This window comes from Narcine bancroftii, chromosome 4 (genome assembly GCF_036971445.1).
Source record: "Narcine bancroftii isolate sNarBan1 chromosome 4, sNarBan1.hap1, whole genome shotgun sequence".
Classification (NCBI taxonomy): domain Eukaryota; kingdom Metazoa; phylum Chordata; class Chondrichthyes; order Torpediniformes; family Narcinidae; genus Narcine; species Narcine bancroftii.
Window position 1 is genome coordinate 89,023,666 of NC_091472.1, and position 27,442 is coordinate 89,051,107.

General features: G+C 43.9%; 1 protein-coding gene across 5 annotated transcripts in view; it reads left to right on the forward strand.

The window, feature by feature from the left end:
• Positions 1 to 27,442, forward strand: part of gins1 (GINS complex subunit 1 (Psf1 homolog)) — a 58,976-nt gene that overhangs the window by 22,749 nt on the left and 8,785 nt on the right. For all 5 annotated transcript variants that reach the window (XM_069931908.1, XM_069931907.1, XM_069931909.1 and 2 more), the window contains 3 exons: positions 640 to 704; positions 11,084 to 11,182; positions 15,355 to 15,445. In XM_069931908.1, the coding sequence (XP_069788009.1) occupies positions 670 to 704; positions 11,084 to 11,182; positions 15,355 to 15,445 (225 nt within the window). In that variant the 5' untranslated portion in view covers positions 640 to 669. The remainder of the gene's footprint in view (positions 1 to 639; positions 705 to 11,083; positions 11,183 to 15,354; positions 15,446 to 27,442) is intronic.

Genomic DNA, 27,442 nt, shown 5'->3' on the forward strand with positions numbered 1-27,442 from the left:
TGGTTGATATATCTTGCGTACCTGTTTATATGCAACCAGTATAAATTTTAGTGGATATATACATTGTACTTTTATGTATGACAATAAACTCACCGTAGCGGGTTGCGAATGCAGCAAAAAGACTGGGAAAACAGGCTGAGAGCTCAAGTAACACAGCTGCTTTACTTTGAATTTTGCGCTGCAGCCTTTAAGGCTGTCTGATCCCGCCCTTCGTGTTCTGGAACTTGCGTCATGCTGATGCAAGCACGCATGCACCCTTCCAGTCTGGACCAGAAGAGAAGGTACTGCAACGCCATCTTTGCCGTGGCTACCCTGCTGACTGCGTGTGACAAGCAGGGCCAGTTCGTCACTACAACTATGTGCATCGCCATACAACACACCCCCCCCCCCCCCATCCAAGAACCGGCACTGATGAGACTTTAAATGCTGCTTAAAGGAAATGAAGAAAAGTATATGGGGAGAAAGGAGTGGATGGCTATATGAATGGGACTGGGGGAAGCTGGGGTGGGGGGAAGCCAAGGCACTAGCACAAGTCAGGTCAGCAGTAGTCTTTCTCAGTGAAGTAGATTTGTTTTTATATATATATATATTATCCATGTAAAATGTGTGATTTATTCAAATGAGATTTACCACTTCCAGGAGGATGGTATCCGAGAAGTTCTTGAAGAGATGAAGGCATTGTATGAACAGAACCAATGTGATGTGTAAGTTTATTTTGTGTTTTATTTAGCAGCCTGCCTGATTAAAGTAGATTAACTTTTCAAATACAGAGAATAATCTATAAAATGAACTGTATATAATGTGTTCATGACAAATTTAGCAAACGATTTGTTCTCTCCAAGCACAAATCTACATCGTAGTTTGATGGCCTTAGAATACCTTTAAATCGGGCCACAGAAGATTAAATTTAAAAAATGCTGGAAAAAAACGAAGATCAGGCAGCATATCTGAAAAGAAACATTTAACTTTTTGGGTCCAAAATTCAGTTAAATGTTTTCACCATTTTGTGTCGCTCTTTTTGTTAAATTTCTAGTATTTTCAGTTTAGTTTTATTTTCTTGTACTAACAGAGTTTAAGTCTTGGGGCCAATAAATGCTTGCCAATTTGATGCATGTTGGTGGTGGAACAGGACTAGATTGGATTCGGAGAAGCAAAATCCAGACATTTTTAAATCCATTTCTGGTGCTTCCACAAATATTGCCATGTACAAACTATTAATTAGAATTAATTTTTAAAATTAGTCAAATGTATCAGTTTTACAAAATTCTGCCAAACTTCTGTAAAATGTACAGAATCAGACATGAATATCACTTCTCCAGTATATTGGAAATTATTTGGACTTGCCACAAATGTTTAGATTTTATCAGCTTTATTTATCCTCTTCACACAATGAACATCCTAAATTGTTTCAAATGATTCTTCATGGTTATTGCCAAAGCTTAATTAGGAATGGCCCACTGAGACCTCACTACCATCCAGCACCCACTTGCACTAATTATGTGGTAATCCTGTTTTATTGCTTCCACATTTCAATCAACTTTCTAGATTCCACTGTTCACCTATACATTATGACAAATGTACCATAAGCAATTAACCTGCCAACTTGCATGTCATGTGTAGGAGGAAACCAGAACATCCAGAGGAAGCTCACACAATAGTGAGGTGAATGTGCAAACTCTACAAAATGCCTGAGGTCACTATGATGTAGTGGCTTTATCAGATGTCAAATGCTATATTAACATTTAACAGTATTATGTCCTGAACAGCACCAGCTTAAAATGCATATTAAATTCTACGCTCACTTACCACACCATTCTCTAACTGGATTGAAACACAAGTCTGCAGGTGCCGTGATTGTCCTACCATGAAGGGTTCAGGCCTAACAAGTCAGTAATATATCTTTACCTGCAATGGAAGCTGCAAGACCTGGTGAATACCTCCATATTTCTGTATCTTTAACTCACCAGCAGCAGCTCTTTTGACCCCTCTACCTTCAAAATTGTTTTGTTAGCTTCTTCATGTGGTATAGTTGCTGCAGAGAATCCACAGGACTATAAAAGTGGCAGAAAGGATCACTGGAGTTTCCCTTCCCTCCCCCACCCCACCATCGACATGAACTACCAGCATCGTTGTCCGAAGAGGGCGTGCACAGTTATTGAAGACCCCTTCCACCCTGCACACAGTATCTTTCAGTTGCTCCTTTTGGGGAAGAGATACAGGAGTATCAGGGCTAGCACCACCAGGCTGAGGAACAGCATCTTTCTATGGGCAGTGAGAATGCTGAATGCCCAAATGAACTTGTTCACCCTAAACATCCAAGACTGATTTGTACAAAACAATATTTATTAATTTATTTATTTTACTTGACCTGCATATGTATTATTTGTCTGTATGTGTTATTTCTGGTTGTGTGTTTGCATGTTTTTGCACTGAGGACCGGAAAATGTTGTTTCATCAGGTTGTACTTGTACAATCAGATGACAATAATCTTTATTTGACCTGAAAGCCAAAATGTTCTGAGCAAAATATTTTTTCATTTAAATAAAAATAAAACCATGATATATTATTTGACTCCAAGATAAACTGCTGACCACAGCTGTGCCATCACTGACCGCCTCCTTCTAATTTAATACACTAAAATCCCCATTATTTGGCTCCTACGGCGATCGTGGATGCTGGAAATGTGAATTTTTCTGTTGACTGAAACTCACTCTTTCAATGCCTAACCTTTATGAAGAATATACCATTTAAAAGACAATAGAAAATGTAATTTGAACAAAATACTTTTGTCACACTCACTTCAAATGCACAGATATTGTGGTAAAACAATGCAGGTGGCTTTCAGGAGATGTATCCTCCACTGCATAATGCAGGGTATGCCTGTGCAGGGTCGCAGTAATGTAGGGCTGCCTGTTTACTATCTAGTCTCTCAATAATTTGTAGTATTGGGTCTAGTAATTGAGTGTGAATATTCCAGTAAATTCCAAGTGCAGATTATTAACTTCCAATCTATTTCATTTCAAAGGCCAGCAACGTTTTTGTGATGTAAGATATGGCAGTAAAAGCATAAATTGTCACCCCCCTGAAGACCTGTGAATAAAACTAAGTTTTATTAAGTCACTTGTTTATTAGTTTCTAGATATAGCATGGCAGAATTTTAATTTTTTTTCATGTTTTCATTCTGAATTGCACGAGTTTCTGCTAAGTAATTTCCATTCTGCTGAGCTCACCCTGCAATTAATTCCATTGCTTGCAATGCTTGGTTTGGATGCATTGTTTAATCCATTCAATATGAAGTTTGTTGCTGAGATTAAGTGAAACATTTGGCAGTTACCAATCAAACATGGAGCATCACAGCATAGTACAGGCCCTTCAGCCATGATGTTGTGCTGACCTATGGAAACAGGTGCTAAATGACAATGCCATTTGTGACAGATTGTTATATATATTGTATATAGATATGTTTTATAGGAGATAAATTGGGGCAGGTTTTTTTAGTTAGGTTACACACAAACATCTCATTTAAAACAATGGAGCTTTGGCCAAGCCAGACAGTCCAGGCTCCAGGTGCCTTTGCAAAAACTTTGAAGAATGCCTATAAAGACTTCAGGTAGGTGTAATTTGGACATGCTGTGGAGTAATGGATTATTGTTTTGGAAAGCAACAGATGAATGAACTTGGAAGATTAGGTCCAGAGCCGCAGTCTGTCTGAGTACAGTTGACTGTTCTAAGAGGGTCATGTGGATTTCTCTGAGTGAGAGAGAGAATTGAGTTCTACAGTTCAGCATCAATAGCTGGGACTGGAATATGACAAACTGGCAAGCTAGTGGAAAAACCCCATTTTGGTTGTGAGTTCTTTGTTCAGCCTGAGCAAAGCCCTTGTGGAGAGAAGCGGACAAGCTGCATATTGTTTCACTTGAAATAAGAGAAACCAAAAGGAACTCTGTGATGACCTGAAAGAAAGAGGTTATCATCTGGAAAAACCTGATGGGGCAAGTTTCTTCGGCAAGACACTTAAGTGGCTGATCGAAAGGAGTCCGTCGCGGGCGTCCGGTGATGGAAAGGAGTCCGTCGCGGGCGTCCGGTGATGGAAAGGAGTCCGTCGCGGGCGTCCGGTGATGGATAGGAGTCCGTCGCGGGCGTCCGGTGATGGATAGGAGTCCGTCGCGGGCGTCCGGTGATGGATAGGAGTCCGTCGCGGGCGTCCGGTGATGGATAGGAGTCCGTCGCGGGCGTCCGGTGATGGATAGGAGTCCGTCGCGGGCGTCCGGTGATGGATAGGAGTCCGTCGCGGGCGTCCGGTGATGGATAGGAGTCCGTCGCGGGCGTCCGGTGATGGAAAGGAGTCCGTCGCGGGCGTCCGGTGATGGAAAGGAGTCCGTCGCGGGCGTCCGGTGATGGAAAGGAGTCCGTCGCGGGCGTCCGGTGATGGAAAGGAGTCCGTCGCGGGCGTCCGGTGATGGAAAGGAGTCCGTCGCGGGCGTCCGGTGATGGAAAGGAGTCCGTCGCGGGCGTCCGGTGATGGAAAGGAGTCCGTCGCGGGCGTCCGGTGATGGAAAGGAGTCCGTCGCGGGCGTCCGGTGATGGAAAGGAGTCCGTCGCGGGCGTCCGGTGATGGAAAGGAGTCCGTCGCGGGCGTCCGGTGATGGAAAGGAGTCCGTCGCGGGCGTCCGGTGATGGAAAGGAGTCCGTCGCGGGCGTCCGGTGATGGAAAGGAGTCCGTCGCGGGCGTCCGGTGATGGAAAGGAGTCCGTCGCGGGCGTCCGGTGATGGAAAGGAGTCCGTCGCGGGCGTCCGGTGATGGAAAGGAGTCCGTCGCGGGCGTCCGGTGATGGAAAGGAGTCCGTCGCGGGCGTCCGGTGATGGAAAGGAGTCCGTCGCGGGCGTCCGGTGATGGAAAGGAGTCCGTCGCGGGCGTCCGGTGATGGAAAGGAGTCCGTCGCGGGCGTCCGGTGATGGAAAGGAGTCCGTCGCGGGCGTCCGGTGATGGAAAGGAGTCCGTCGCGGGCGTCCGGTGATGGAAAGGAGTCCGTCGCGGGCGTCCGGTGATGGAAAGGAGTCCGTCGCGGGCGTCCGGTGATGGAAAGGAGTCCGTCGCGGGCGTCCGGTGATGGAAAGGAGTCCGTCGCGGGCGTCCGGTGATGGAAAGGAGTCCGTCGCGGGCGTCCGGTGATGGAAAGGAGTCCGTCGCGGGCGTCCGGTGATGGAAAGGAGTCCGTCGCGGGCGTCCGGTGATGGAAAGGAGTCCGTCGCGGGCGTCCGGTGATGGAAAGGAGTCCGTCGCGGGCGTCCGGTGATGGAAAGGAGTCCGTCGCGGGCGTCCGGTGATGGAAAGGAGTCCGTCGCGGGCGTCCGGTGATGGAAAGGAGTCCGTCGCGGGCGTCCGGTGATGGAAAGGAGTCCGTCGCGGGCGTCCGGTGATGGAAAGGAGTCCGTCGCGGGCGTCCGGTGATGGAAAGGAGTCCGTCGCGGGCGTCCGGTGATGGAAAGGAGTCCGTCGCGGGCGTCCGGTGATGGAAAGGAGTCCGTCGCGGGCGTCCGGTGATGGAAAGGAGTCCGTCGCGGGCGTCCGGTGATGGAAAGGAGTCCGTCGCGGGCGTCCGGTGATGGAAAGGAGTCCGTCGCGGGCGTCCGGTGATGGAAAGGAGTCCGTCGCGGGCGTCCGGTGATGGAAAGGAGTCCGTCGCGGGCGTCCGGTGATGGATAGGAGTCCGTCGCGGGCGTCCGGTGATGGATAGGAGTCCGTCGCGGGCGTCCGGTGATGGATAGGAGTCCGTCGCGGGCGTCCGGTGATGGATAGGAGTCCGTCGCGGGCGTCCGGTGATGGATAGGAGTCCGTCGCGGGCGTCCGGTGATGGATAGGAGTCCGTCGCGGGCGTCCGGTGATGGATAGGAGTCCGTCGCGGGCGTCCGGTGATGGATAGGAGTCCGTCGCGGGCGTCCGGTGATGGATAGGAGTCCGTCGCGGGCGTCCGGTGATGGATAGGAGTCCGTCGCGGGCGTCCGGTGATGGATAGGAGTCCGTCGCGGGCGTCCGGTGATGGATAGGAGTCCGTCGCGGGCGTCCGGTGATGGAAAGGAGTCCGTCGCGGGCGTCCGGTGATGGAAAGGAGTCCGTCGCGGGCGTCCGGTGATGGAAAGGAGTCCGTCGCGGGCGTCCGGTGATGGAAAGGAGTCCGTCGCGGGCGTCCGGTGATGGAAAGGAGTCCGTCGCGGGCGTCCGGTGATGGAAAGGAGTCCGTCGCGGGCGTCCGGTGATGGAAAGGAGTCCGTCGCGGGCGTCCGGTGATGGAAAGGAGTCCGTCGCGGGCGTCCGGTGATGGAAAGGAGTCCGTCGCGGGCGTCCGGTGATGGAAAGGAGTCCGTCGCGGGCGTCCGGTGATGGAAAGGAGTCCGTCGCGGGCGTCCGGTGATGGAAAGGAGTCCGTCGCGGGCGTCCGGTGATGGAAAGGAGTCCGTCGCGGGCGTCCGGTGATGGAAAGGAGTCCGTCGCGGGCGTCCGGTGATGGAAAGGAGTCCGTCGCGGGCGTCCGGTGATGGAAAGGAGTCCGTCGCGGGCGTCCGGTGATGGAAAGGAGTCCGTCGCGGGCGTCCGGTGATGGAAAGGAGTCCGTCGCGGGCGTCCGGTGATGGAAAGGAGTCCGTCGCGGGCGTCCGGTGATGGAAAGGAGTCCGTCGCGGGCGTCCGGTGATGGAAAGGAGTCCGTCGCGGGCGTCCGGTGATGGAAAGGAGTCCGTCGCGGGCGTCCGGTGATGGAAAGGAGTCCGTCGCGGGCGTCCGGTGATGGAAAGGAGTCCGTCGCGGGCGTCCGGTGATGGAAAGGAGTCCGTCGCGGGCGTCCGGTGATGGAAAGGAGTCCGTCGCGGGCGTCCGGTGATGGAAAGGAGTCCGTCGCGGGCGTCCGGTGATGGAAAGGAGTCCGTCGCGGGCGTCCGGTGATGGAAAGGAGTCCGTCGCGGGCGTCCGGTGATGGAAAGGAGTCCGTCGCGGGCGTCCGGTGATGGAAAGGAGTCCGTCGCGGGCGTCCGGTGATGGAAAGGAGTCCGTCGCGGGCGTCCGGTGATGGAAAGGAGTCCGTCGCGGGCGTCCGGTGATGGAAAGGAGTCCGTCGCGGGCGTCCGGTGATGGAAAGGAGTCCGTCGCGGGCGTCCGGTGATGGAAAGGAGTCCGTCGCGGGCGTCCGGTGATGGAAAGGAGTCCGTCGCGGGCGTCCGGTGATGGAAAGGAGTCCGTCGCGGGCGTCCGGTGATGGAAAGGAGTCCGTCGCGGGCGTCCGGTGATGGAAAGGAGTCCGTCGCGGGCGTCCGGTGATGGAAAGGAGTCCGTCGCGGGCGTCCGGTGATGGAAAGGAGTCCGTCGCGGGCGTCCGGTGATGGAAAGGAGTCCGTCGCGGGCGTCCGGTGATGGAAAGGAGTCCGTCGCGGGCGTCCGGTGATGGAAAGGAGTCCGTCGCGGGCGTCCGGTGATGGAAAGGAGTCCGTCGCGGGCGTCCGGTGATGGAAAGGAGTCCGTCGCGGGCGTCCGGTGATGGAAAGGAGTCCGTCGCGGGCGTCCGGTGATGGAAAGGAGTCCGTCGCGGGCGTCCGGTGATGGAAAGGAGTCCGTCGCGGGCGTCCGGTGATGGATAGGAGTCCGTCGCGGGCGTCCGGTGATGGATAGGAGTCCGTCGCGGGCGTCCGGTGATGGATAGGAGTCCGTCGCGGGCGTCCGGTGATGGATAGGAGTCCGTCGCGGGCGTCCGGTGATGGATAGGAGTCCGTCGCGGGCGTCCGGTGATGGATAGGAGTCCGTCGCGGGCGTCCGGTGATGGATAGGAGTCCGTCGCGGGCGTCCGGTGATGGATAGGAGTCCGTCGCGGGCGTCCGGTGATGGATAGGAGTCCGTCGCGGGCGTCCGGTGATGGAAAGGAGTCCGTCGCGGGCGTCCGGTGATGGAAAGGAGTCCGTCGCGGGCGTCCGGTGATGGAAAGGAGTCCGTCGCGGGCGTCCGGTGATGGAAAGGAGTCCGTCGCGGGCGTCCGGTGATGGAAAGGAGTCCGTCGCGGGCGTCCGGTGATGGAAAGGAGTCCGTCGCGGGCGTCCGGTGATGGAAAGGAGTCCGTCGCGGGCGTCCGGTGATGGAAAGGAGTCCGTCGCGGGCGTCCGGTGATGGAAAGGAGTCCGTCGCGGGCGTCCGGTGATGGAAAGGAGTCCGTCGCGGGCGTCCGGTGATGGAAAGGAGTCCGTCGCGGGCGTCCGGTGATGGAAAGGAGTCCGTCGCGGGCGTCCGGTGATGGAAAGGAGTCCGTCGCGGGCGTCCGGTGATGGAAAGGAGTCCGTCGCGGGCGTCCGGTGATGGAAAGGAGTCCGTCGCGGGCGTCCGGTGATGGAAAGGAGTCCGTCGCGGGCGTCCGGTGATGGAAAGGAGTCCGTCGCGGGCGTCCGGTGATGGAAAGGAGTCCGTCGCGGGCGTCCGGTGATGGAAAGGAGTCCGTCGCGGGCGTCCGGTGATGGAAAGGAGTCCGTCGCGGGCGTCCGGTGATGGAAAGGAGTCCGTCGCGGGCGTCCGGTGATGGAAAGGAGTCCGTCGCGGGCGTCCGGTGATGGAAAGGAGTCCGTCGCGGGCGTCCGGTGATGGAAAGGAGTCCGTCGCGGGCGTCCGGTGATGGAAAGGAGTCCGTCGCGGGCGTCCGGTGATGGAAAGGAGTCCGTCGCGGGCGTCCGGTGATGGAAAGGAGTCCGTCGCGGGCGTCCGGTGATGGAAAGGAGTCCGTCGCGGGCGTCCGGTGATGGAAAGGAGTCCGTCGCGGGCGTCCGGTGATGGAAAGGAGTCCGTCGCGGGCGTCCGGTGATGGAAAGGAGTCCGTCGCGGGCGTCCGGTGATGGAAAGGAGTCCGTCGCGGGCGTCCGGTGATGGAAAGGAGTCCGTCGCGGGCGTCCGGTGATGGAAAGGAGTCCGTCGCGGGCGTCCGGTGATGGAAAGGAGTCCGTCGCGGGCGTCCGGTGATGGAAAGGAGTCCGTCGCGGGCGTCCGGTGATGGAAAGGAGTCCGTCGCGGGCGTCCGGTGATGGAAAGGAGTCCGTCGCGGGCGTCCGGTGATGGAAAGGAGTCCGTCGCGGGCGTCCGGTGATGGAAAGGAGTCCGTCGCGGGCGTCCGGTGATGGAAAGGAGTCCGTCGCGGGCGTCCGGTGATGGAAAGGAGTCCGTCGCGGGCGTCCGGTGATGGAAAGGAGTCCGTCGCGGGCGTCCGGTGATGGAAAGGAGTCCGTCGCGGGCGTCCGGTGATGGAAAGGAGTCCGTCGCGGGCGTCCGGTGATGGAAAGGAGTCCGTCGCGGGCGTCCGGTGATGGAAAGGAGTCCGTCGCGGGCGTCCGGTGATGGAAAGGAGTCCGTCGCGGGCGTCCGGTGATGGAAAGGAGTCCGTCGCGGGCGTCCGGTGATGGAAAGGAGTCCGTCGCGGGCGTCCGGTGATGGAAAGGAGTCCGTCGCGGGCGTCCGGTGATGGAAAGGAGTCCGTCGCGGGCGTCCGGTGATGGAAAGGAGTCCGTCGCGGGCGTCCGGTGATGGAAAGGAGTCCGTCGCGGGCGTCCGGTGATGGAAAGGAGTCCGTCGCGGGCGTCCGGTGATGGAAAGGAGTCCGTCGCGGGCGTCCGGTGATGGAAAGGAGTCCGTCGCGGGCGTCCGGTGATGGAAAGGAGTCCGTCGCGGGCGTCCGGTGATGGAAAGGAGTCCGTCGCGGGCGTCCGGTGAAAACTGACAAGTACCTTCTAAGCACCAAAGCCTGGGGAATTTTATAAATGTTAAATTCTGTGCACAGTATAAGATTTGCCTGCAACCAGTGAACTTAGAGGAGTGAGAAGTAAGATCGGACTGTGAATCAAAGAACATTTCTGAACTTAGACACACATTACATAAGCGTGTGCTTAGAATTAGAAGGGGGTTAAGTTAATCGTAATAAGTTAAGTTTGATCTGTTTTAAAGATGATTAAAAGTAACTTTTGTTTAAGTAACCATTTTGTCTTGGTGAATATCTGTTGCTGCTGGGTTTTGGGGTCCTCTGGGTGCATAACATTTTCTGACTGCTGCTTGCCTGGGATGAGACAGGAGTTCCTTTCTCTTTGACCTTCAGCTGTCACAGCCAATGGCATGAAAAGGTTGAAAATCAGGCAGAATTTAAATTTTCGATTGTACACATTGACATGAAACAATTTTATCTGTATGCACTTTGAATAACACAAAATCTGAAAATTATTTTGTTTAATGCTGCTGAATATTTGATGTGAAATGTGTTATGTACAGAAAGTCGTGAGGTTGTATGAAGTTGGTGGGAGGTAGCTTTGCATGCAGCATAAATACTGGTGTATGGTAGTTGGATAGGTTTGAATTTTGTATATTCTATAAAATTCTGTGTAACTATTAAAGACATTGAATGTATGTTGAGCACACAATAATCATGACATGATAGAGTGATTAAACGGCTTTAATTACCAAAAACTTGAGCCTTTCTGATGCACTACTTGGCCAGGTTCCAGGTAAAGAAGCAAGAGCGGGCAAGTATGGGTGCACCAATCTTTATTGGGAAATTCGGGAAGGAGCCAAGGGAGGGGTGAGAGAAGGTCAGGGAAGTTTGAACTGCCAGTCCATACATCTATACAAATACCTTTCAATACAATGTACCATACAACCATGGTATCAATCCCTGGCTTTAAAATCTTTTACATTTTATTACATGTGCAATTGTGGTTTATCCTAATTAATGTGCAGGATGGAGTTTGTCAGATCAAGATAAAAATGAAAGACTTATTCCACTTTCTGGGATAGATGGGGATCATATACCTGCACCCTTCCATCTTTCAAAAACATACAGAGTTGTAGGTTAATTGGCGTATTTGGAGGGGCGCAGGCTTGTGGGTCAGAAGGGCCTGTTACTGTGCTGTATACATTTAAATTTCTGTGTTGCCCAAAATTTTATTCAAAGTTCCTGTCTGAAGTAATCTTCTGGCAAAATTTTCTGAGAGTGTTGATATGTAATGAGAAAGGGATGTCAAACAATTGTGATCATGAACTAATGGCCAGTAAAATATTCATTTATTTTGTTCATAGAAACGAGGCTAAATCTGAAGAAAGAACAGACTTGATCCCAACAATCAAGTTTCGTCACTGCTGCTTGCTGAGGAATAAGCGCTGTATTTTAGCATACCTGTATGTTGCAGTATTTGTTGTACTGGGGTGTCCTGTGCTTTCTTATTTTTATGGGATTTCTACTCTCCAGTTTTCTGTAATATCTATTATTTTAAGAAAATCATTTGGGCATGCCTTGCTACCAGATATAAAAGTCTTGTTTTCCAGAAATAACTCATTTAGACTTTGTTCACGTTGCATGCCATTTAATGATGAAATATCCAAATGTTATTTATTCCACCTTTATTTTAATTAATGACATAATATAACATGGAAATGGAGCATGTCCTGTGTCCGAGATGAACAGATTCTTGAAATTTCTGCTTTTCTTATTTTGTATATTTTAGGAAGCTGTTTTTGCTAAGGTGGGTGGTCATTTTCTGGTGCCTAATGGCAATAAAGTATAAATAATATAATCTTGTAAAAAGAATGTCAGGGTTTTCTCCCAAGAAGCACCGAACAGCAATATGGAGATGAGGTCATGGTATTAATGATGGAGATTAGAATATTTTTCACCTCTTGAAAGTAGTATCATTATGGAATGGATTTGGGGAAGAATTTCAGTGTAATATTTGCAAGATTAATTCATTGTAGGAGTAGTGTGCCATTTGTAATCTTGTAGAGTAACCTGGACTACGTGCACCTCAGGGTGGCAGGAATCAGTTTGAGGAGTTTTAAAACAAAAAAAAATTGAAGGAACTCAACTAATTGAACAGCATCTATGGAGGCAAAGGGATAGTCACCAATTTAATTGAGACCCTGCACCAGGGTAGTTTAATGAGGGGTTTTAATATTGCTTTGATGAAGAATCATAGAAAGTACAGCACAAAGTTGAAGACATTTGACCCTTGGCGAACTTACCTACTGTGAAGGAAGTTTGTCTCCATTCTTTTATTCCCAAGAAAGCGTAGTGCTGTAGCTACAATAGACATCTGTGTATATGTTGTGGAATTGCTGTACACCTTGTCGACTTGATGTATGCTGGGAGGTCGACGTACCCGCTATGGAGTCTAGTGCCAGACTGACGTTTCCAGTCTTGCATGCTGGGCTTGTATACATTACTGTTCCTGTCACATGGACAAGATGTGACATCATCCATGATGTCATTAGCCCAGATAAATACCTGAATTGGATACAGGTCAATTTTCCACAGCACGCCCACCATTTTGGGAGCTGGTTTGCTTGCTTGTAAGTGAGTCTCCACATGACCCCCCCCCACCACCAAACCAGCAATCTCGCTGCAGACCCCAAAGTCTATATTTTTGTTTTGGCGGTCTTTGCTGAGGTGCCTGAACCACAACTGGTCTGTTCAAATCCAGATGGGCAGGTTTGAGATGGTCAAAAGCTTCCTCTTTACCTCCAATGTCCAAAATGTATGTTGAACCATTGTGTCTTAGTACCTCGAAGGGACCCTCATACAGACACTGGAATGGTTTACGGTGTACTATTTTCTATATTGAATTTGCAGTCCTGCAAGATCTGGGGTATATAGGACCTGGCCTAACTGTGTTGAGATGTTGCTATGGGCGCTAAAGAACTAAGCTTGCTTAGGACCGCTGCAGGTGTCTCCTCCTGTCCTCATGAGTCTGATACAAATTCTGGAACCATCGAGAGCGCATTGTAGACTAGCTCTGCTGATGAGGCACTTGTATAGTCCTTGGGTGCTGTTCGTATGCCCAAGAATATCAATGGCAATTCATCAACCCAGTTAGGTCCCTGCAGATGCGCCATAAGGGCTGATTTCAAATGCCTTTAAAACCTTTCTACTAGTCTGTTGGATTGTGGTGGTACACAGTTGTGTGATACAACTTGGTTCCAAGCAGGGTGGCCATTGGTGACAGCAGGCTTGATATAATTGGATATCCCTTTCAGGTGTGATGTGTGCTGGCAGACCCTAAAGTGCTATCCAGGTGGAAATGAAGGCCCTAGCACAGGTGTTGGTAGTCGTGTCTGCTAGTGGAACTGCCTCTGACCTCTGTGTGGCCCGATTCACTACAGTGAGAAGAAAACAGGAACCACATGACATCGGCAGGAGGCCTATAATGTCCACATGAATGTGGTCAAAACTCTGATATATCTACTAAAAAGATTGTAGTGGGGCTTTCATGTGTTGCTGGACTTTGGATGTCTGGCAACAAGTACATCACCCAATTGCTGACCTGTTTTTGAAGACCATGCCACACAAATCTGTTGGCTACCATCCAGTCAGTCATTCTGAACAATGGGTGTGCCAACCCCTATACTGCATCAAATATCTGCTACCTCCAGAACACAAGAACAGTTGGTGAGGCTGACCTGTAGGTATGTCACACAGGAGTTTGAGCTTCCCCAGGCCAACTGGAATTTCTTCGTCTGCCCGTTGCGCTTTCACGAGCACTACATAGTCCACCCCTGGGGCTAAAGTCTGCACGGATTCTGTGGCCGGGCAAGAGAGCACACCTGCCACTATGTTGGCCTTTCCTGAGATGTGTTCAATGGTGTCGTGAACTGAGACATACATGATAAATGTCTGTCGATAAACCGACCATGGATCTGATACCTTAGTGAAGGCAAATGTAAGCGGGTTGTGGTCCATAAAAACTGTGAAATGCCTGCCTTCTAGAAAGTACCTGAAATGTCTGATAGCTAGGTACAGTGCCAAGTACTAGCATTAAATAGCAATAACAAAATGGCGCTATAGCGCACAATTTGTACAGCATGGGAAATTTGGTAGCACTATCTACAATTCATAAATGCTGTGGGGGGGAGATAATGGCAGACCTACCCTCCCAGAATCCCATGAGGCAGAGAAAGGGCTACATACACAGAGCATTCATGGAGGGGTTTCTTTGCCACACGGCATTCTGGGAAGTCAGGTCCACCGTTACTTTTTCCCACGGTCTTTATAAATTGTGAACTGTAATGCTACCAATTTTCCCATGCTGGTTAAAAATCGTCCACTATTGCTATTTATTTCTTTCTCTCTTTTCACTTTTCTGCACTCACAAAAACTTGGGTCATTACAATCCAATTACCCATTTTACACTTGCCTGATTGCAACACCGATGTCTGCAGACTCTGGGGATTGTACTAAAGGGTTGAGGCCGTCAATCCCCAGCATTAGATGACGTCATCTGATGCTGGCGTTAATCTAATTTTGCTTTCACACTAGACACTTTGAAGGCTGATTGGCAGTTAATTCTTGGGATCACTTGCAAGTGTGAAAAGGGCTAAAAATATGTAAATGTGCCCTGTCCACCCAAAAACTAACTTTACTAAGAAATGTATAACATTTTAACTTTTAAAGATTAATATTAACACAAATCTGTCACACACCTATTGCAAGTAGTTGTTTTCACCTCTTGTAAATGGCCACGTCTAATCTTGTAACTAAGTCCCCTCATTTCCTACAAGTCGAAGCATCTTAACATCTACTCTTTCATGTTCATTCTGATTAATAAGATAACACCCCTCGTACATATTTGTTCTTTAGACTTTTAAAAACAAATCTCTTTAACTGGTGCTTATGAGACCATCCTTTCATCCAAAGAATTTCTTTTGGACTTCCACCAGTCCCAGTATTTCCTGTCTAAAGGAGATTTAAATTGCACTTTAGGTGTGGCAACTATAACTGTATTTCCCTATTTCAAAATCTCAACCCTTTGCCATAAAAGTCAATATGCATTTGCCTTCCTAACTACTTGCTAAACTTGCCTACTTTTTGTGATTCATGGGCAATAACACCTGGACCCGTCTGTGCTTCCCTCGTCCGCGGTTTTCTTTCCATTACTTAATGGTCTACTTTTAGTTTTCTCATATCAAAGGAAGCAATCAAACGCTTCTTTAGAGGTGGGTTTTGAGAAGCAACTTTAAGGGATGGGGAGAAGCAGAGAAGTCTATTGTGGCAAATCCTGAGCTCGTAGGTATTGCAGCTTCATAATTGTGAGCTAGCAAAAATATCAGTGAGAATTCCAAAGGAATGCTGCATGGGGTTGAATGAAGATGGGTGCTTCGTTTGGCGTCAGTGTTTCTCGGAATGAGAGGAAGCTAATGGGGAACATCTTTGCTGATGTCAGTGAAGCAAAGAACCAGCTCCACCACAGATGATAGATCCTAAGATGGGGGAAAACTGTGACAAAATAGTGCCCTCAGAAAATAGATTATAGGAAATAGACTATGACAGGTAAAAGTGATTATCAGTTTCTGTTCGACAGATATGACCGTTTACTGCGGATTCGATCTTTGAGATGGGAATATGGAAGTGTTCTGCCGTCAGATATCCGGTTCCATTTTGCTCCCGAAGAGGTAAATTGCTTTTGGAGAATCTAAATGTTTATACAGTCCATCCTTATTTTCACTTCGAACATAGGGCAGCATAGGAACAGGCCCATGTCCACCTCTGCACTGAACACAATGGCAAAGGAAACATCTCCTCTGCCTGCACATGATCAATTTCTCTCCTTTCCCAGCACAGTTGTTTCTATCTATAAGCGTTTAAATGCAACAATTATGTCTACTTTCACCACTACCCCCTAGAGTTAGCAGGATAAATGGAAGGATAGGAAATTGATCGTGGTTAAAGAGGTGAGTTTTGAGGGATATCTTAAAAACAAAGGGTATACAGTATATTGCCATCAGATGTTTCTTCCCCCATATTACTCTGCACAGTGACCAAGAATGAAATGGCATTCAACCTCATCTGACTGCCCTCATTCATCTGATTCTATTACCATGTTCTATAGGGCTAGAAACATGTTACAGTGCTACCTTGGTTATTTTTAATAATTCCTATTGCATTGTTAATGATTAGCGCTATGATGCAGCTGGTGAAGTTGCTGCTTCACAGCCCAGGTTTAATCTAACCTCCAGTGCAGAGTCAGCACGATTTCCTTTCTGACCACGTAGCTGCTTCAGTTTCCTCCCACATCCCACAAACATGCTGATTGACAGGTTAATCGGCTGCTTGCAGATTACCTCTAGCGCAGGGGACTTGGGATGGAGCTGAATGGGGCCAGTGCAGCATGTGAGGAGTTTGTAGATTATCCTCGTGATGGAATGGGTTCCTTCTTGGTCCTATGGTTGCAAGATGGGCATGATTGGGAATTAAACTTTCAAGGGTATCAGGTAGTACAAAAAGATAAGACAAGATGGTAAAGGTGGTGGGGTGGTGCTCTTAATCAAGGATGAGATCAGGTCAATAGTAAGAGATGATATAAGATCTAAGAAACAGAATGTTGAGTCCATCTGGGTTGAGATGAGGAATAGTAAAGGGAAAAAAAATCACTGGTGGGAGTTGTCTATCACCCACCAATTAATGATAGCACAGTGGCCCAGGCAATTAACTGAGGCATGTAAGAACAGAATGGCAGTTGTTGTGGGGGACTTTAACTTCCAGGTAGATTGGTCAAGGGAGTCTGGAGGATGACTTCATAGAATGTATCTGTGATAGCTTTCTTGAGCAGCATGTTAAGGAACCAACAAGGGTGATCCTATTTTAGATCTAGTATTGTGCAATGAGATAGGTAAAATTAACAATCTAGTAGTTGGGGTCCCTCTTGGAAAAAGCAATCCTAGTATGATTGAATTTCTCATACAAATGAAGGGTGGAATAGTTAGATCTCAAACTAGTGTATTATGCTTGAACAGAGGAGACTACAGTAGGATGAGGGAGGAATTGGTCAATGTGGACTGGGAGCACAGGCTAATTGGCAGAACCATTGAGGAACAGTGGAAGACTTTTTTTTTTTAAATTTTTTATTTTTCACACCATAAATCACAATAGCCATGATATACACTTTTTCTTTTCCACACATTTACAGTATGGAACAGTGGAAGACTTTCAAAGAGATTTTTAACAGTGCTCAACAAAAATGTATTCTTGTTTAAAAATAAGGGCAGTAAGAGAGGGAAGAGTCAGCCTTGGTTAACTAAGGAAATAAAGGAAACTGGAGGATTGGGAAAACTTTAAAGGAGAACAAGAGACAACTAAATGGGAAATAAGGAAAGGGATGAAGAATTATGAAGGTAAATTAGCACAAAATATAAAAACAGATAGCAAAAAAATTTTAAATAAAACAGAAGAGGGTGATTAGAGTCAACACAAGTCCCTTGGAAGATGAGAAAGGGAGATTGATATTGAGTAATGAGGAAATGACTGAGACATTCCTTTTTGAAAAGGAATGTAGGCAGAAGATGAGTAACTATTGGCCTGTTGGCTTAACGTCTATAGTTGGGAAAATGCTTGAAGCTGTCATTAAAGATGAAATAGTGAGACATTTATAATTGAGGATCCATCAGGCAGACACAGCATGGATTCAGAAAGAGCAGGTCTCTTTTGGAGTTCTTTGAGGATATAATGGGTGTGGTAGATAGAGGGGAACAGGTTGATATTGTATATTTGGATTTACAGAAGGCGTTTGATAAGGTGCTGCACAAGGGACTTCTCAGTAAGATAAAGATGAACGGAGAAGGGGGAAGTACATTGGCCTGGGTTGAGGATTGGTTAATTTACAGAAGACAGAGTTGGGATAAATGGGTGTTTTTCAGATGAGCAGGACAGTAGTAAGTCGGGTACCACAGGGGTCAGTGATGGGCCTGCAGCTGTTCATCATTTACATTGATGTTTTGGAAGAGGGGGCAGAGTGTCGTGCAGCCAAGTTTGCAGATGATACTAAATTTTTTTTCAATATTTTTATTGGATTTTACAGAAATAGTACATAAAATAAAAGCCATTAATCAAAAGTAATATATAAAAAGGAATATACAGAAAAAGACGTTATATAAGAAAAATAAAAGTGAATAATAGACAAACAGAAAGAGAAGTGGCCATCATTTAAACCGTTACAATATATGGCCAATAGAAAAAGATAATAACTATTATACTATACTACAAATCCTACCCCATTCCCTTCTGAAGTTTTCTGGCAAGTACATATAATTTCACTACCATTAATAGAAACCACAACCCCACAGAGCAAGATCCAAGAGATCTTATAAATTATGGAAATAGTTAATAAAAGGACTCCATAAACTTAAGATGATTATTGAAAGCAAGTTGTGAAAGTTTTACTCAAGTCCCTGCCCACCCTGAGGAGCATCCGACTCTACGTTCCTCATCCAAATATAAAGGCTCAGGTGAAAGACCAGAGCCACTCTGCCAGTGCAGCCCTCCTTTGTTCTGGCAATGAGTGCCCACAGCAAAAGAGCAAACTGTTGGAGAGATAAATGGAGAGTCAGGGTTTCGTGTCGAGATTTCCCCCGCCGCCAATTCTGGATTGACAAAGTAACATTTATTGTTATGAACAAAAAATTTTTTTGCTGCAGCATCACAGGGTAAACTTTTATATAAACCACCTTACAAAATAAATAAAAAGGTCAAAGTGAGCCCATGTCTGGGGCTCACTCTGGAATCTGATGGCTGAGGGGAAGAAGCTGTCCTGGTGCCACTGGGTTCTCGTCTTCAGGCTCCTGTACCTTTTCCCCTCCGATGGTAGCAGAGTGAAGAGGGCCTGTCCTGGGTGGTGGGGGTCCTTGAGGATAGAGGCTGCTTTCTTAAGACAACACCTCATTTAGGTGTCCTCGATGGAGTGAAGTCTGGTGCCCGTGTTATCGCAGGCCGAATTAACAATCCTCTGGAGTTTATTCTTGTCCTGAGCGTTAGCGCATCCATACCAGGCAGGGATGCAACCAGCCAGAATGCTGTCCATGGTCCACCTGTAAAAGTTTTTAGAGAGTCTTCAGTGATGTACCAAATCTCCTCTAACACTTCACAAAGCTGGTGAGCCGTCTTCGTGTTTGCATTGACATGGAGCCTCCAGGAATTTGAAGTTCTTGACCCTCTCCACTGCTGAGTCCTTGATGAGGACTGGGTCCATGTTCTCATGACTACCTCTTTTTATAAAAGTTTTTATTTTTCACACTGTGAACCATATCAACCAAAATACATACAAACATTTCCCTCTTAAATATACAGTGGCATTTTCTCCCCTTTTTTTTTCTGCCCTACCTTCCCACCCCCCTCCAAAACCACTAAACATTCAACATATACAATACAATAATGTCATCACACAATGAAAACAAGCAAGAAAAATGTATCATCTATTTTTACACACTGGATCAAGACATTTTGTCGTCTTATCATTTTAGGGGGTGGAGTTCTGTGGCAAGCCCTCTCTGTTATGTTTTTTTAAATTTTTTATTTTTCACATTGATCAAGATACATACATTTTACTTTTCAAATATATACAATGTCGTTTTCTTCCCCCCCCCCTCTTCCCATCCCACCCTCCCTACTTCCCCTCCCATTCATTTAAAGTTCAGAATCTAAGATACATTAAACCCGTCAAACAATGTTGTCACTCAAAAACAAACAAGAATTTCCACTAAGTCAATTCTTTTCATTCCCTTCTCCTTCTGTCATTTTAGGTGGTAGATGTCCCCGGTAGGTTTTCTCTATTGTGTTTCATGTATGGCTCCCATATTTGTTCAAATATTGTAATATTATTTCTTAAATTATATGTTATTTTTTCTAATGGAATACATTTATTCATTTCTATATACCATTGTTGTATTCTCAAGTTATCTTCTAATTTCCAGGTTGACATAATACATTTTTTTGCTACAGCTAGGGCTATCCTAACAAATCTTTTTTGTGCACCATCCAAATCAATTCCAAATTCTTTGTTTTTTATGCTACTTAGGAGGAAGATCTCTGGGTTTTTTGGTATATTACTTTTTGTGATTTTATTTAATATCTGGTTTAGATCTTCCCAAAATTTTTTCACTTTCTCACATGTCCAGATTGCATGAATTGTTGTTCCCATTACCTTTTTACAGCGAAAACATCTGTCAGATACCATTGGGTCCCATTTATTTAACTTTTGAGGTGTAATATATAGCCTGTGTATCCAGTTATATTGTATCATACGTAACCTCGTATTTATTGTATTTCTCATAGTTCCTGAGCATAACTTCTCCCATGTTTCATTCTTTATCTTTATGTTTAGATCTTGTTCCCATTTTTGTTTAGTTTTACTATTTGTTTCCTCGTTCTCCTTTTCTTGTAGTTTAATATACATGTTTGTTATAAATTTTTTGATTATCATTGTGTCTGTAATCACATATTCAAAATTACTTCCCTCTGGTAACCTCAGACTGCTTCCCAATTTGTCCTTCAAGTAGGATTTCAGTTGGTAGTATGCCAACACTGTATCGTGAGTTATATTATATTTATCCTTCATTTGTTCAAAGGATAATAATTTATTTCCTGAAAGGCAATTTTCTATTCTTTTGATCCCTTTTTTCTCCCATTCTCTAAAGGAAAGGTTATCTATTGTAAAAGGGATTAGCTGATTTTGCGTCAGTATTAGTTTTGGTAGTTGGTAATTTGTTTTATTCCTTTCTACATGAATCTTCTTCCAAATATTGAGCAGATGATGTAATACTGGAGAATTCCTACGTTGTACCAAGTTTGGCAGTTGTAAGCCTCCTTGTTTATACCATTCTGTTAATTTATCTAGTGCTATCCTCGGTTTCCTCCCTTTCCATAAAAATTTCCTTATTATTTTCTTTAACTCCTTGAAGAATTTCTCCGTCAAGTGTATTGGCAATGCCTGAAATAGGTATTGTATCCTTGGGAAAATGTTCATTTTAATACAGTTTATCCTTCCTATTAGTGTTAGTGGTAAGTCTTTCCAATGCTCTAAGTCGTCCTGTAATTTTTTCATTAGTGGATAATAATTGAGTTTATATAGATGGCCGAGGTTTTTATTTATTTGTATACCTAGGTATCGTTTTTCTTGCATTTGACATCTGAATGGTGATTCTTTCTTAAATTTTGAGAAATCTGCATTATTCATTTGTATTGCTTCACTTTTATTTGCGTTAATCTTGTATCCCGACACTTCTCCATATTCCTTCAATTTCTTATGTAATTCTTTTATTGATATTTCTGGTTCTGTTAAGTATACTATAATGTCATCTGCAAATAAACTGATTTTATATTCCTTGTCTTTTATTTTTATCCCTTTTTATTTTCTGTTCTTATCAGTTCTGCTAGTGGTTCTATGGCTAACGCGAACAATAAGGGCGATAGTGGGCATCCCTGCCATGTTGATCTGCTTAATTTAAATTGTTTTGATATATATCCATTTACTGTCACTTTCGCCAATGGCCCCTTATATAATGCTTTAATCCAATTAATATATTTCTCTGGTAAACTGAATTTTTGTAGTACTTTGAATAAATAATTCCATTCTACTCTGTCAAAGGCCTTCTCTGCGTCTAAAGCCACCGCTACTGTTGGAGCTTTATTTCCTTCTACTGCATGAATTAAGTTAATAAATTTACAAATATTGTCTGTTGTTCGTCTTTTTTTAATAAATCCAGTTTGGTCTAGATTTACTATTTTTGGTACATAGTCGGCTAATCTGTTTGCTAATAGTTTAGCTATTATCTTATAATCTGTGTTAAGTAAAGATATTGGTCTATATGACGCTGGTGCGAGTGGATCTTTCCCTGTCTTTGGTATTACCTAATTATTGCTGTTTTGCATGAATCTTGTAAGCTTTGTGTTTTATCAATCTGGCTGATTACTTCCAGGAGGGGAGGAATTAATAAATCTTTAAATGTTTTATAGAATTCTATTGGGAATCCATCCTCTCCTGGTGTTTTATTATTCGGTAGTTTTTTTATTATCTCTTGTATTTCTACTATTTCAAATGGTTCTGTTAATTTATTTTGTTCCTCTATTTGTAATTTCGGTAGTTCAATTTTAGTTAAAAATTCATCTTTTTTGTCTTCTTTCCCTTCGTTTTCAGTTTGGTATAATTGTTCATAGAATTCTCTGAAGTTTTCATTAATCTCCGTTGGATTATATGTGATTTGTTTGTCTTTTTTCCTTGATGCCAATACCATTCTCTTAGTTTGTTCTCTCTTAAGCTGCCATGCTAGAATTTTGTGCGTTTTTTCTCCTAGTTCATAATATTTCTGTTTTGTCTTCATTATGTTCTTCTCCACCTTATATGTTTGTAGTGTTTCATATTTTATTTTTTTATCTGCCAATTCTTTTCTTTTAGTTGTGTCTTCCTTCATTGGTAATTCTTTTTCTATATTTGCTATTTCCCTTTCCAACTGCTCTGTTTCCTGATTGTAGTCCTTCTTCATCTTGGTTACATAACTTATTATTTGACCTCTGAAGAATGCTTTCATTGCATCCCATAATATAAACTCATCTTTCACTGATTCCGTATTTATTTCCAAGTACATTTTAATTTGTCTTTCAATGAATTCTCTAAAATCCTGCCTTTTAAGTAGCATGGAGTTTAATCTCCATCTATACATTCTTGGAGGGATGTCCTCTAACTCTATTGTCAATGTCAGGGGTGAGTGGTCTGATAATATTCTAGCTTTATATTCTGTTTTTCTAACTCTGTCTTGCATGCGAGCTGATAACAGGAATAGGTCTATTCTTGAGTATGTTTTATGTCTACCCGAATAATATGAATATTCCTTTTCCTTTGGGTGTTGTTTCCTCCATATATGCATTTCTTGCATTGATTTAATTATAAATTTGGTTACTTTGTTCTTTCTGTTAATTTTTTTCCCAGTTTTATCCATGTTTGAATTCAAATTAAGGTTGAAATCCCGTCTTATTAGTATGTTCCCTTGCATGTCTGCTGTCTTCAAAAAAATATCTTGCATAAATTTTTGATCTTCTTTATTAGGTGAATATACATTGAATAAATTCCAAAGCTCTGAATATATCTGACATTTTATCATTACATATCTCCCTGCTGGATCTATTATTTCCTCTTGTATTTTAATTGGTACATTTTTACTGATTAATATAGCTACTCCTCTAGCTTTTGAATTATATGACGCTGCTGTTACATGTCCTATCCAATCTCTCTTTAATTTCTTGTGCTCCATTTCAGTTAAATGTGTTTCTTGCACGAATGCTATATCAATTTTTTATTTTTTTCAGTAAATTTAGCAGTTTCTTCCTTTTAATTTGGTTATGTATTCCGTTAATATTTAAAGTCATATAGTTCAACATAGCCATTTCATACTTTGTTTATCTTTCCTTTCTGTTTCCTCATCACCTTTCCTTCTTATCCATTTCAGCTTTCTTGTTTTGAACACTTTATAAGACAACATTTCTAAAACATCAAACATTTCCCTTATTCTCCTATCTAAAATTTCTTTAACCCCACTATCCCCTCCCCTTCCTGAGTTGCCTTTTATCCCTTGTCGGGCAACCACATCTCCCCTCTCCATTTGGATTTGCGAATTCACTCGCAAGCGTCAAACTGATTTTGCAGTGACTGTAACTCCTCCCCACCCAGCCCCCCACCCCCCCAGAAAAGATTCTAATTTTCATATACAACAAAGGTCACTCTCTTAATTCCCTCCTTACTTCCTTTTTTCCCTTTCTTTCCCTTATTAATTCTTATCTATACTCTATATATTTTCCTTTAAATACGCATACACGCACACACATATATATATTATTTATATATATACACACACCCATATACACACATACATATAGTTCCTGGTCATTTTTGCTCTCGTTACATGTCTTCATCTCTCTATCTGTCTTGTAGTTGTTCTGCAAATTTTCGTGCTTCCTCCGGAGCCGAGAATAGTCTGTTTTGCTGCCCTGGAATAATTATTTTAAGTACCGCTGGGTACTTTAGCAGAAATTTATATATTTTTTCCATAGGATCGCTTTTGCTGTATTAAACTCCTTTCTCTTCTTCAGGAGTTCAAAACTTATGTCTGGATAGAAAAAAATGTTTTGACTTTTGTATTCCAGTGGCTTTTTGTCTTCTCTTATTTTCTTCATTGCTTCTCCAATATATTTTATCTTGTATATCTTAGGAATTTTACTAAAATGGATCTTGGTTTTTGTTGTGGCTGTGGTTTCGGGGCTAATGTTCTATGTGCCCTTTCTATTTCCATTTCTTCCTGTAATTCTGGTCTTCCTAGGATCCTGGGGATCCAATCTTTTATAAATTCTCTCATATTCTTGCCTTCTTCATCTTCCTTAAGGCCCACTATCTTTATATTGTTTCTTCTATTATAATTTTCCATTATATCTATCTTCTGAGCTAACAGCTCTTGTGTCTCTTTAACTTTTTTATTAGATTCTTCTAATTTCTTTTTTAAATCCTCTACTTCCATTTCTATGGCTGTTTCTCGTTCTTCCACCTTGTCCACTCTTTTTCCTATATCTGACATGACCATCTCTATTCTATTCATTTTTTCTTCTGCACTTTTAATTCTTCTTTTATTTCACTAAATTCTTGTAATTGCCATTCTTTTACTGATTCCATATATTCTTTAAAAAAAAATATCCATTGTCTTGCCTTTCCCTTCTTCCATTTCTCTATGTTCTTCTTCCTCTGGGTTGGTCATCTGTTGTTTCCTTGATTTCTTTTTACTCTCTTGTTGTTTTCTATGTTCTCTTCTTGCTGCTGTGCTGTGGCTGTCATTCTCAGCTGTGGAGATCGACTCCTCAGCTGGTCCCCCCTCTCGTCAGTGTTTTTTTTTTTGTCTTGCGCATGCGCGGTTGTGCACTTTTGCTTGGCTCCGCGTGCCATTTTTGTAGTCCCGAGCTTGGGACTTCGACTGACCTGAGGGAGCGGGCTTCTCTCTCCACAGCGGGCCTCCTTGGACATGTAAGGCCTTCACCTTCTTCTTCCGATGTCTTTTCTTCTTCTCTTCCCGTTGCTTTCGAATTTTCTTTCTTCGCTGCCATTTTCTTCCCACCTTTACTTTCACTTTATTTTAATTTTTCTGTTTGTGCCTTTGTGTTTTCTGTGTTTTTTTTTTAACTTTTCCGGAGAGGGCTGGAGTTCCCTGACTGGCCACTACTCCATCAAGTGACTCCTCTCCCCTCTCTGTTATGTTCCATGTACGGTTCCCAAATTTGTTCAAATAATCTGACTTTATTTTTTAAATTATGTTATTTTTTCCAATGGAATACATTTATTCATTTCCATGTACCATTGGTGTACTCTCAGGCTCTCTTATGATTTCCAGGTTGACATTATACATTTTTTTGCTACAGCTAAGGCTATCATAATAAATCTTTTTTGCGCTTCATCCAGTTGGAGGCCTAATTCTTAACTTATATTACTTAGAAGAAAAATCTCTGGATTTTTTGGTATGTAGGTTTTTATGATTTTATCTAATACCTGATTTAGATCTTCCCAAAACTTTTCCACTTTCTTGCATGCCCAAATTGCATGTACTGTTGTTCCCATTTCCTTCTTCCAGCAAAAACATCTATCTGATACTGTTGGGTCCCATTTACTTAACTTTTGGGGCATGATATATAGCCTGTGTAACCAATTGTATTGTATCATGCGTAACCTCATGTTTATTGTATTTCTCATAGTTCCGGAGCATAGTTTTTCCCATGTTTCATTCTTTATCTTTATGTTTAAATCTTTTTCCCACTTTTGTTTGGGTTTACAGCTTATTTCATCATTTTCTTTCTCTTGCAGCTTGATGTACATGTTTGTTATAAATCTTTTAATTATCATTGTGTCTGTAATCACCTATTCAAACCTGCTTCCTTCTGGTAACTTCAGTCTGCTTCCCAGTTTGTCCTTTAAGTAGGTTTTCAGTTGGTGGAATCCAAACATTGTACCGTGAGTTATTCCATATTTGTACTTCATTTGTTCAAATGATAATAAATTATTTCCCAAAAAGCAATTTTCTATTCTTTTAATCCATTTACTCTCCCATTCTCTGAAGGAAAGGTTATCGTGAAAGGGATTCGTTGATTTTGTGTTGATAGTAATTTTGGAAGTTGGTAATTTGTTTTTTTTCCTTTCGACGTGAATCTTCCAAATGTTGAGCAGATGGTGCAATACTGGTGAACTTCTATATTGCAGCAGTTTTTCATCCCACTTATAAAATATATGTTCTGGTACCTTCTCCCCTATTTTATCTAGCTCTATCCTGGTCCAATCAGGTTTTTCTCTTGTTTGATAAAAAATCTGATAGATATCTTAATTGTGCTGCTCTATAATAATTCTTAAAGTTTGGTAGCTGCAAACCACCTTGTTTGTACCATTCTGTTAATTTATCGAGCGCTATCCTCGGTTTCCCCCCTTTCCATAAGAATTTCCTTATTATTCTCTTTAGTTCATTGAAGAATTTCTCTTTTAAGGGAATTGGTAACAATTGAAATAGGTATTGTATCCTTGGGAAGATATTCATTTTAATGCAATGAACCCTTCCTATCAGTGTTAATGGTAAATCTTTCCAATGTTCTAAGTCATCTTGTATTTTCTTCATTAATGTCTGATAATTTGTATAGATGGCCTAGATTATTATCTAGTCTAATATCTAGGTATCGGATTGCTTGTGTTTGCCATTTAAATGGAGACTCTTTTTTTAAACTCTGTGAGATCCACATTATTCATTGGCATCACTTCACTTTTATTTGCATTGATCTTATACCCTGATATTTCTCCATATTCCTTTAATTTCTTATGTAATTTTTTTTATTGATAATTCTGGTTCTGTTAGATATACTATGATGTCATCTGCAAATAGACTGATTTTTATATTACCTCTTTTATTTTTTCCCCTTTTATTTTCTGTTCTTATCAGTTCTGCCAGTGGTTCTATTGCTAAAGCGAACAGTGAGGGAGATGGTGGACATCCTAATAAGGAGAGGAGGAATTAGTAACTCTTTAAATGTTTTATAGAATTCTATTGGGAGTCCGTACTCCCCAGGCGTTTTATTGTTCGGTAGCTTTTTTAATACATCTTGTATCTCCTCTATTTTAAATGGTTTTATCAATTTGTTTTGCTCCTCTTCTTGCAATTTTGGTAGTTCAATTTTAGCTTAAAAACTCATCTATTTTGTCGTCTTTCCCTTCGTTCTCAGTTTGGTATAATTGCTCATATAATTTCTTAAAGTTTTCATTGATCTCTGTTGGGTTTTCTGTAATTTGTTTGTCCTTTTTCCTTGATGCCAATACCGTTCTTTTAGCTTGTTCTGTTTTAAGTTGCCATGCTAATATTTGATCTGTTTTTTCTCCCAGTTCCTAATACTTTTGCTTTATTTTCATTATGTTCTTCTCCACCTTGTACGTTTGTAATGTTTCGTATTTTTTGTATCTTGTTGCTAGTTCTTTTTCTGTACGTACTATTTCCCTTTCCATCTGTTCTATTTCCCGATTGTAGTCCCTTTTCATCTTAGTTACATAACTTATTATCTGCCCTCTGAAGAAGGCTTTCATTGCATCCCATAATATAAATTTGTCTTTCACTGATTCT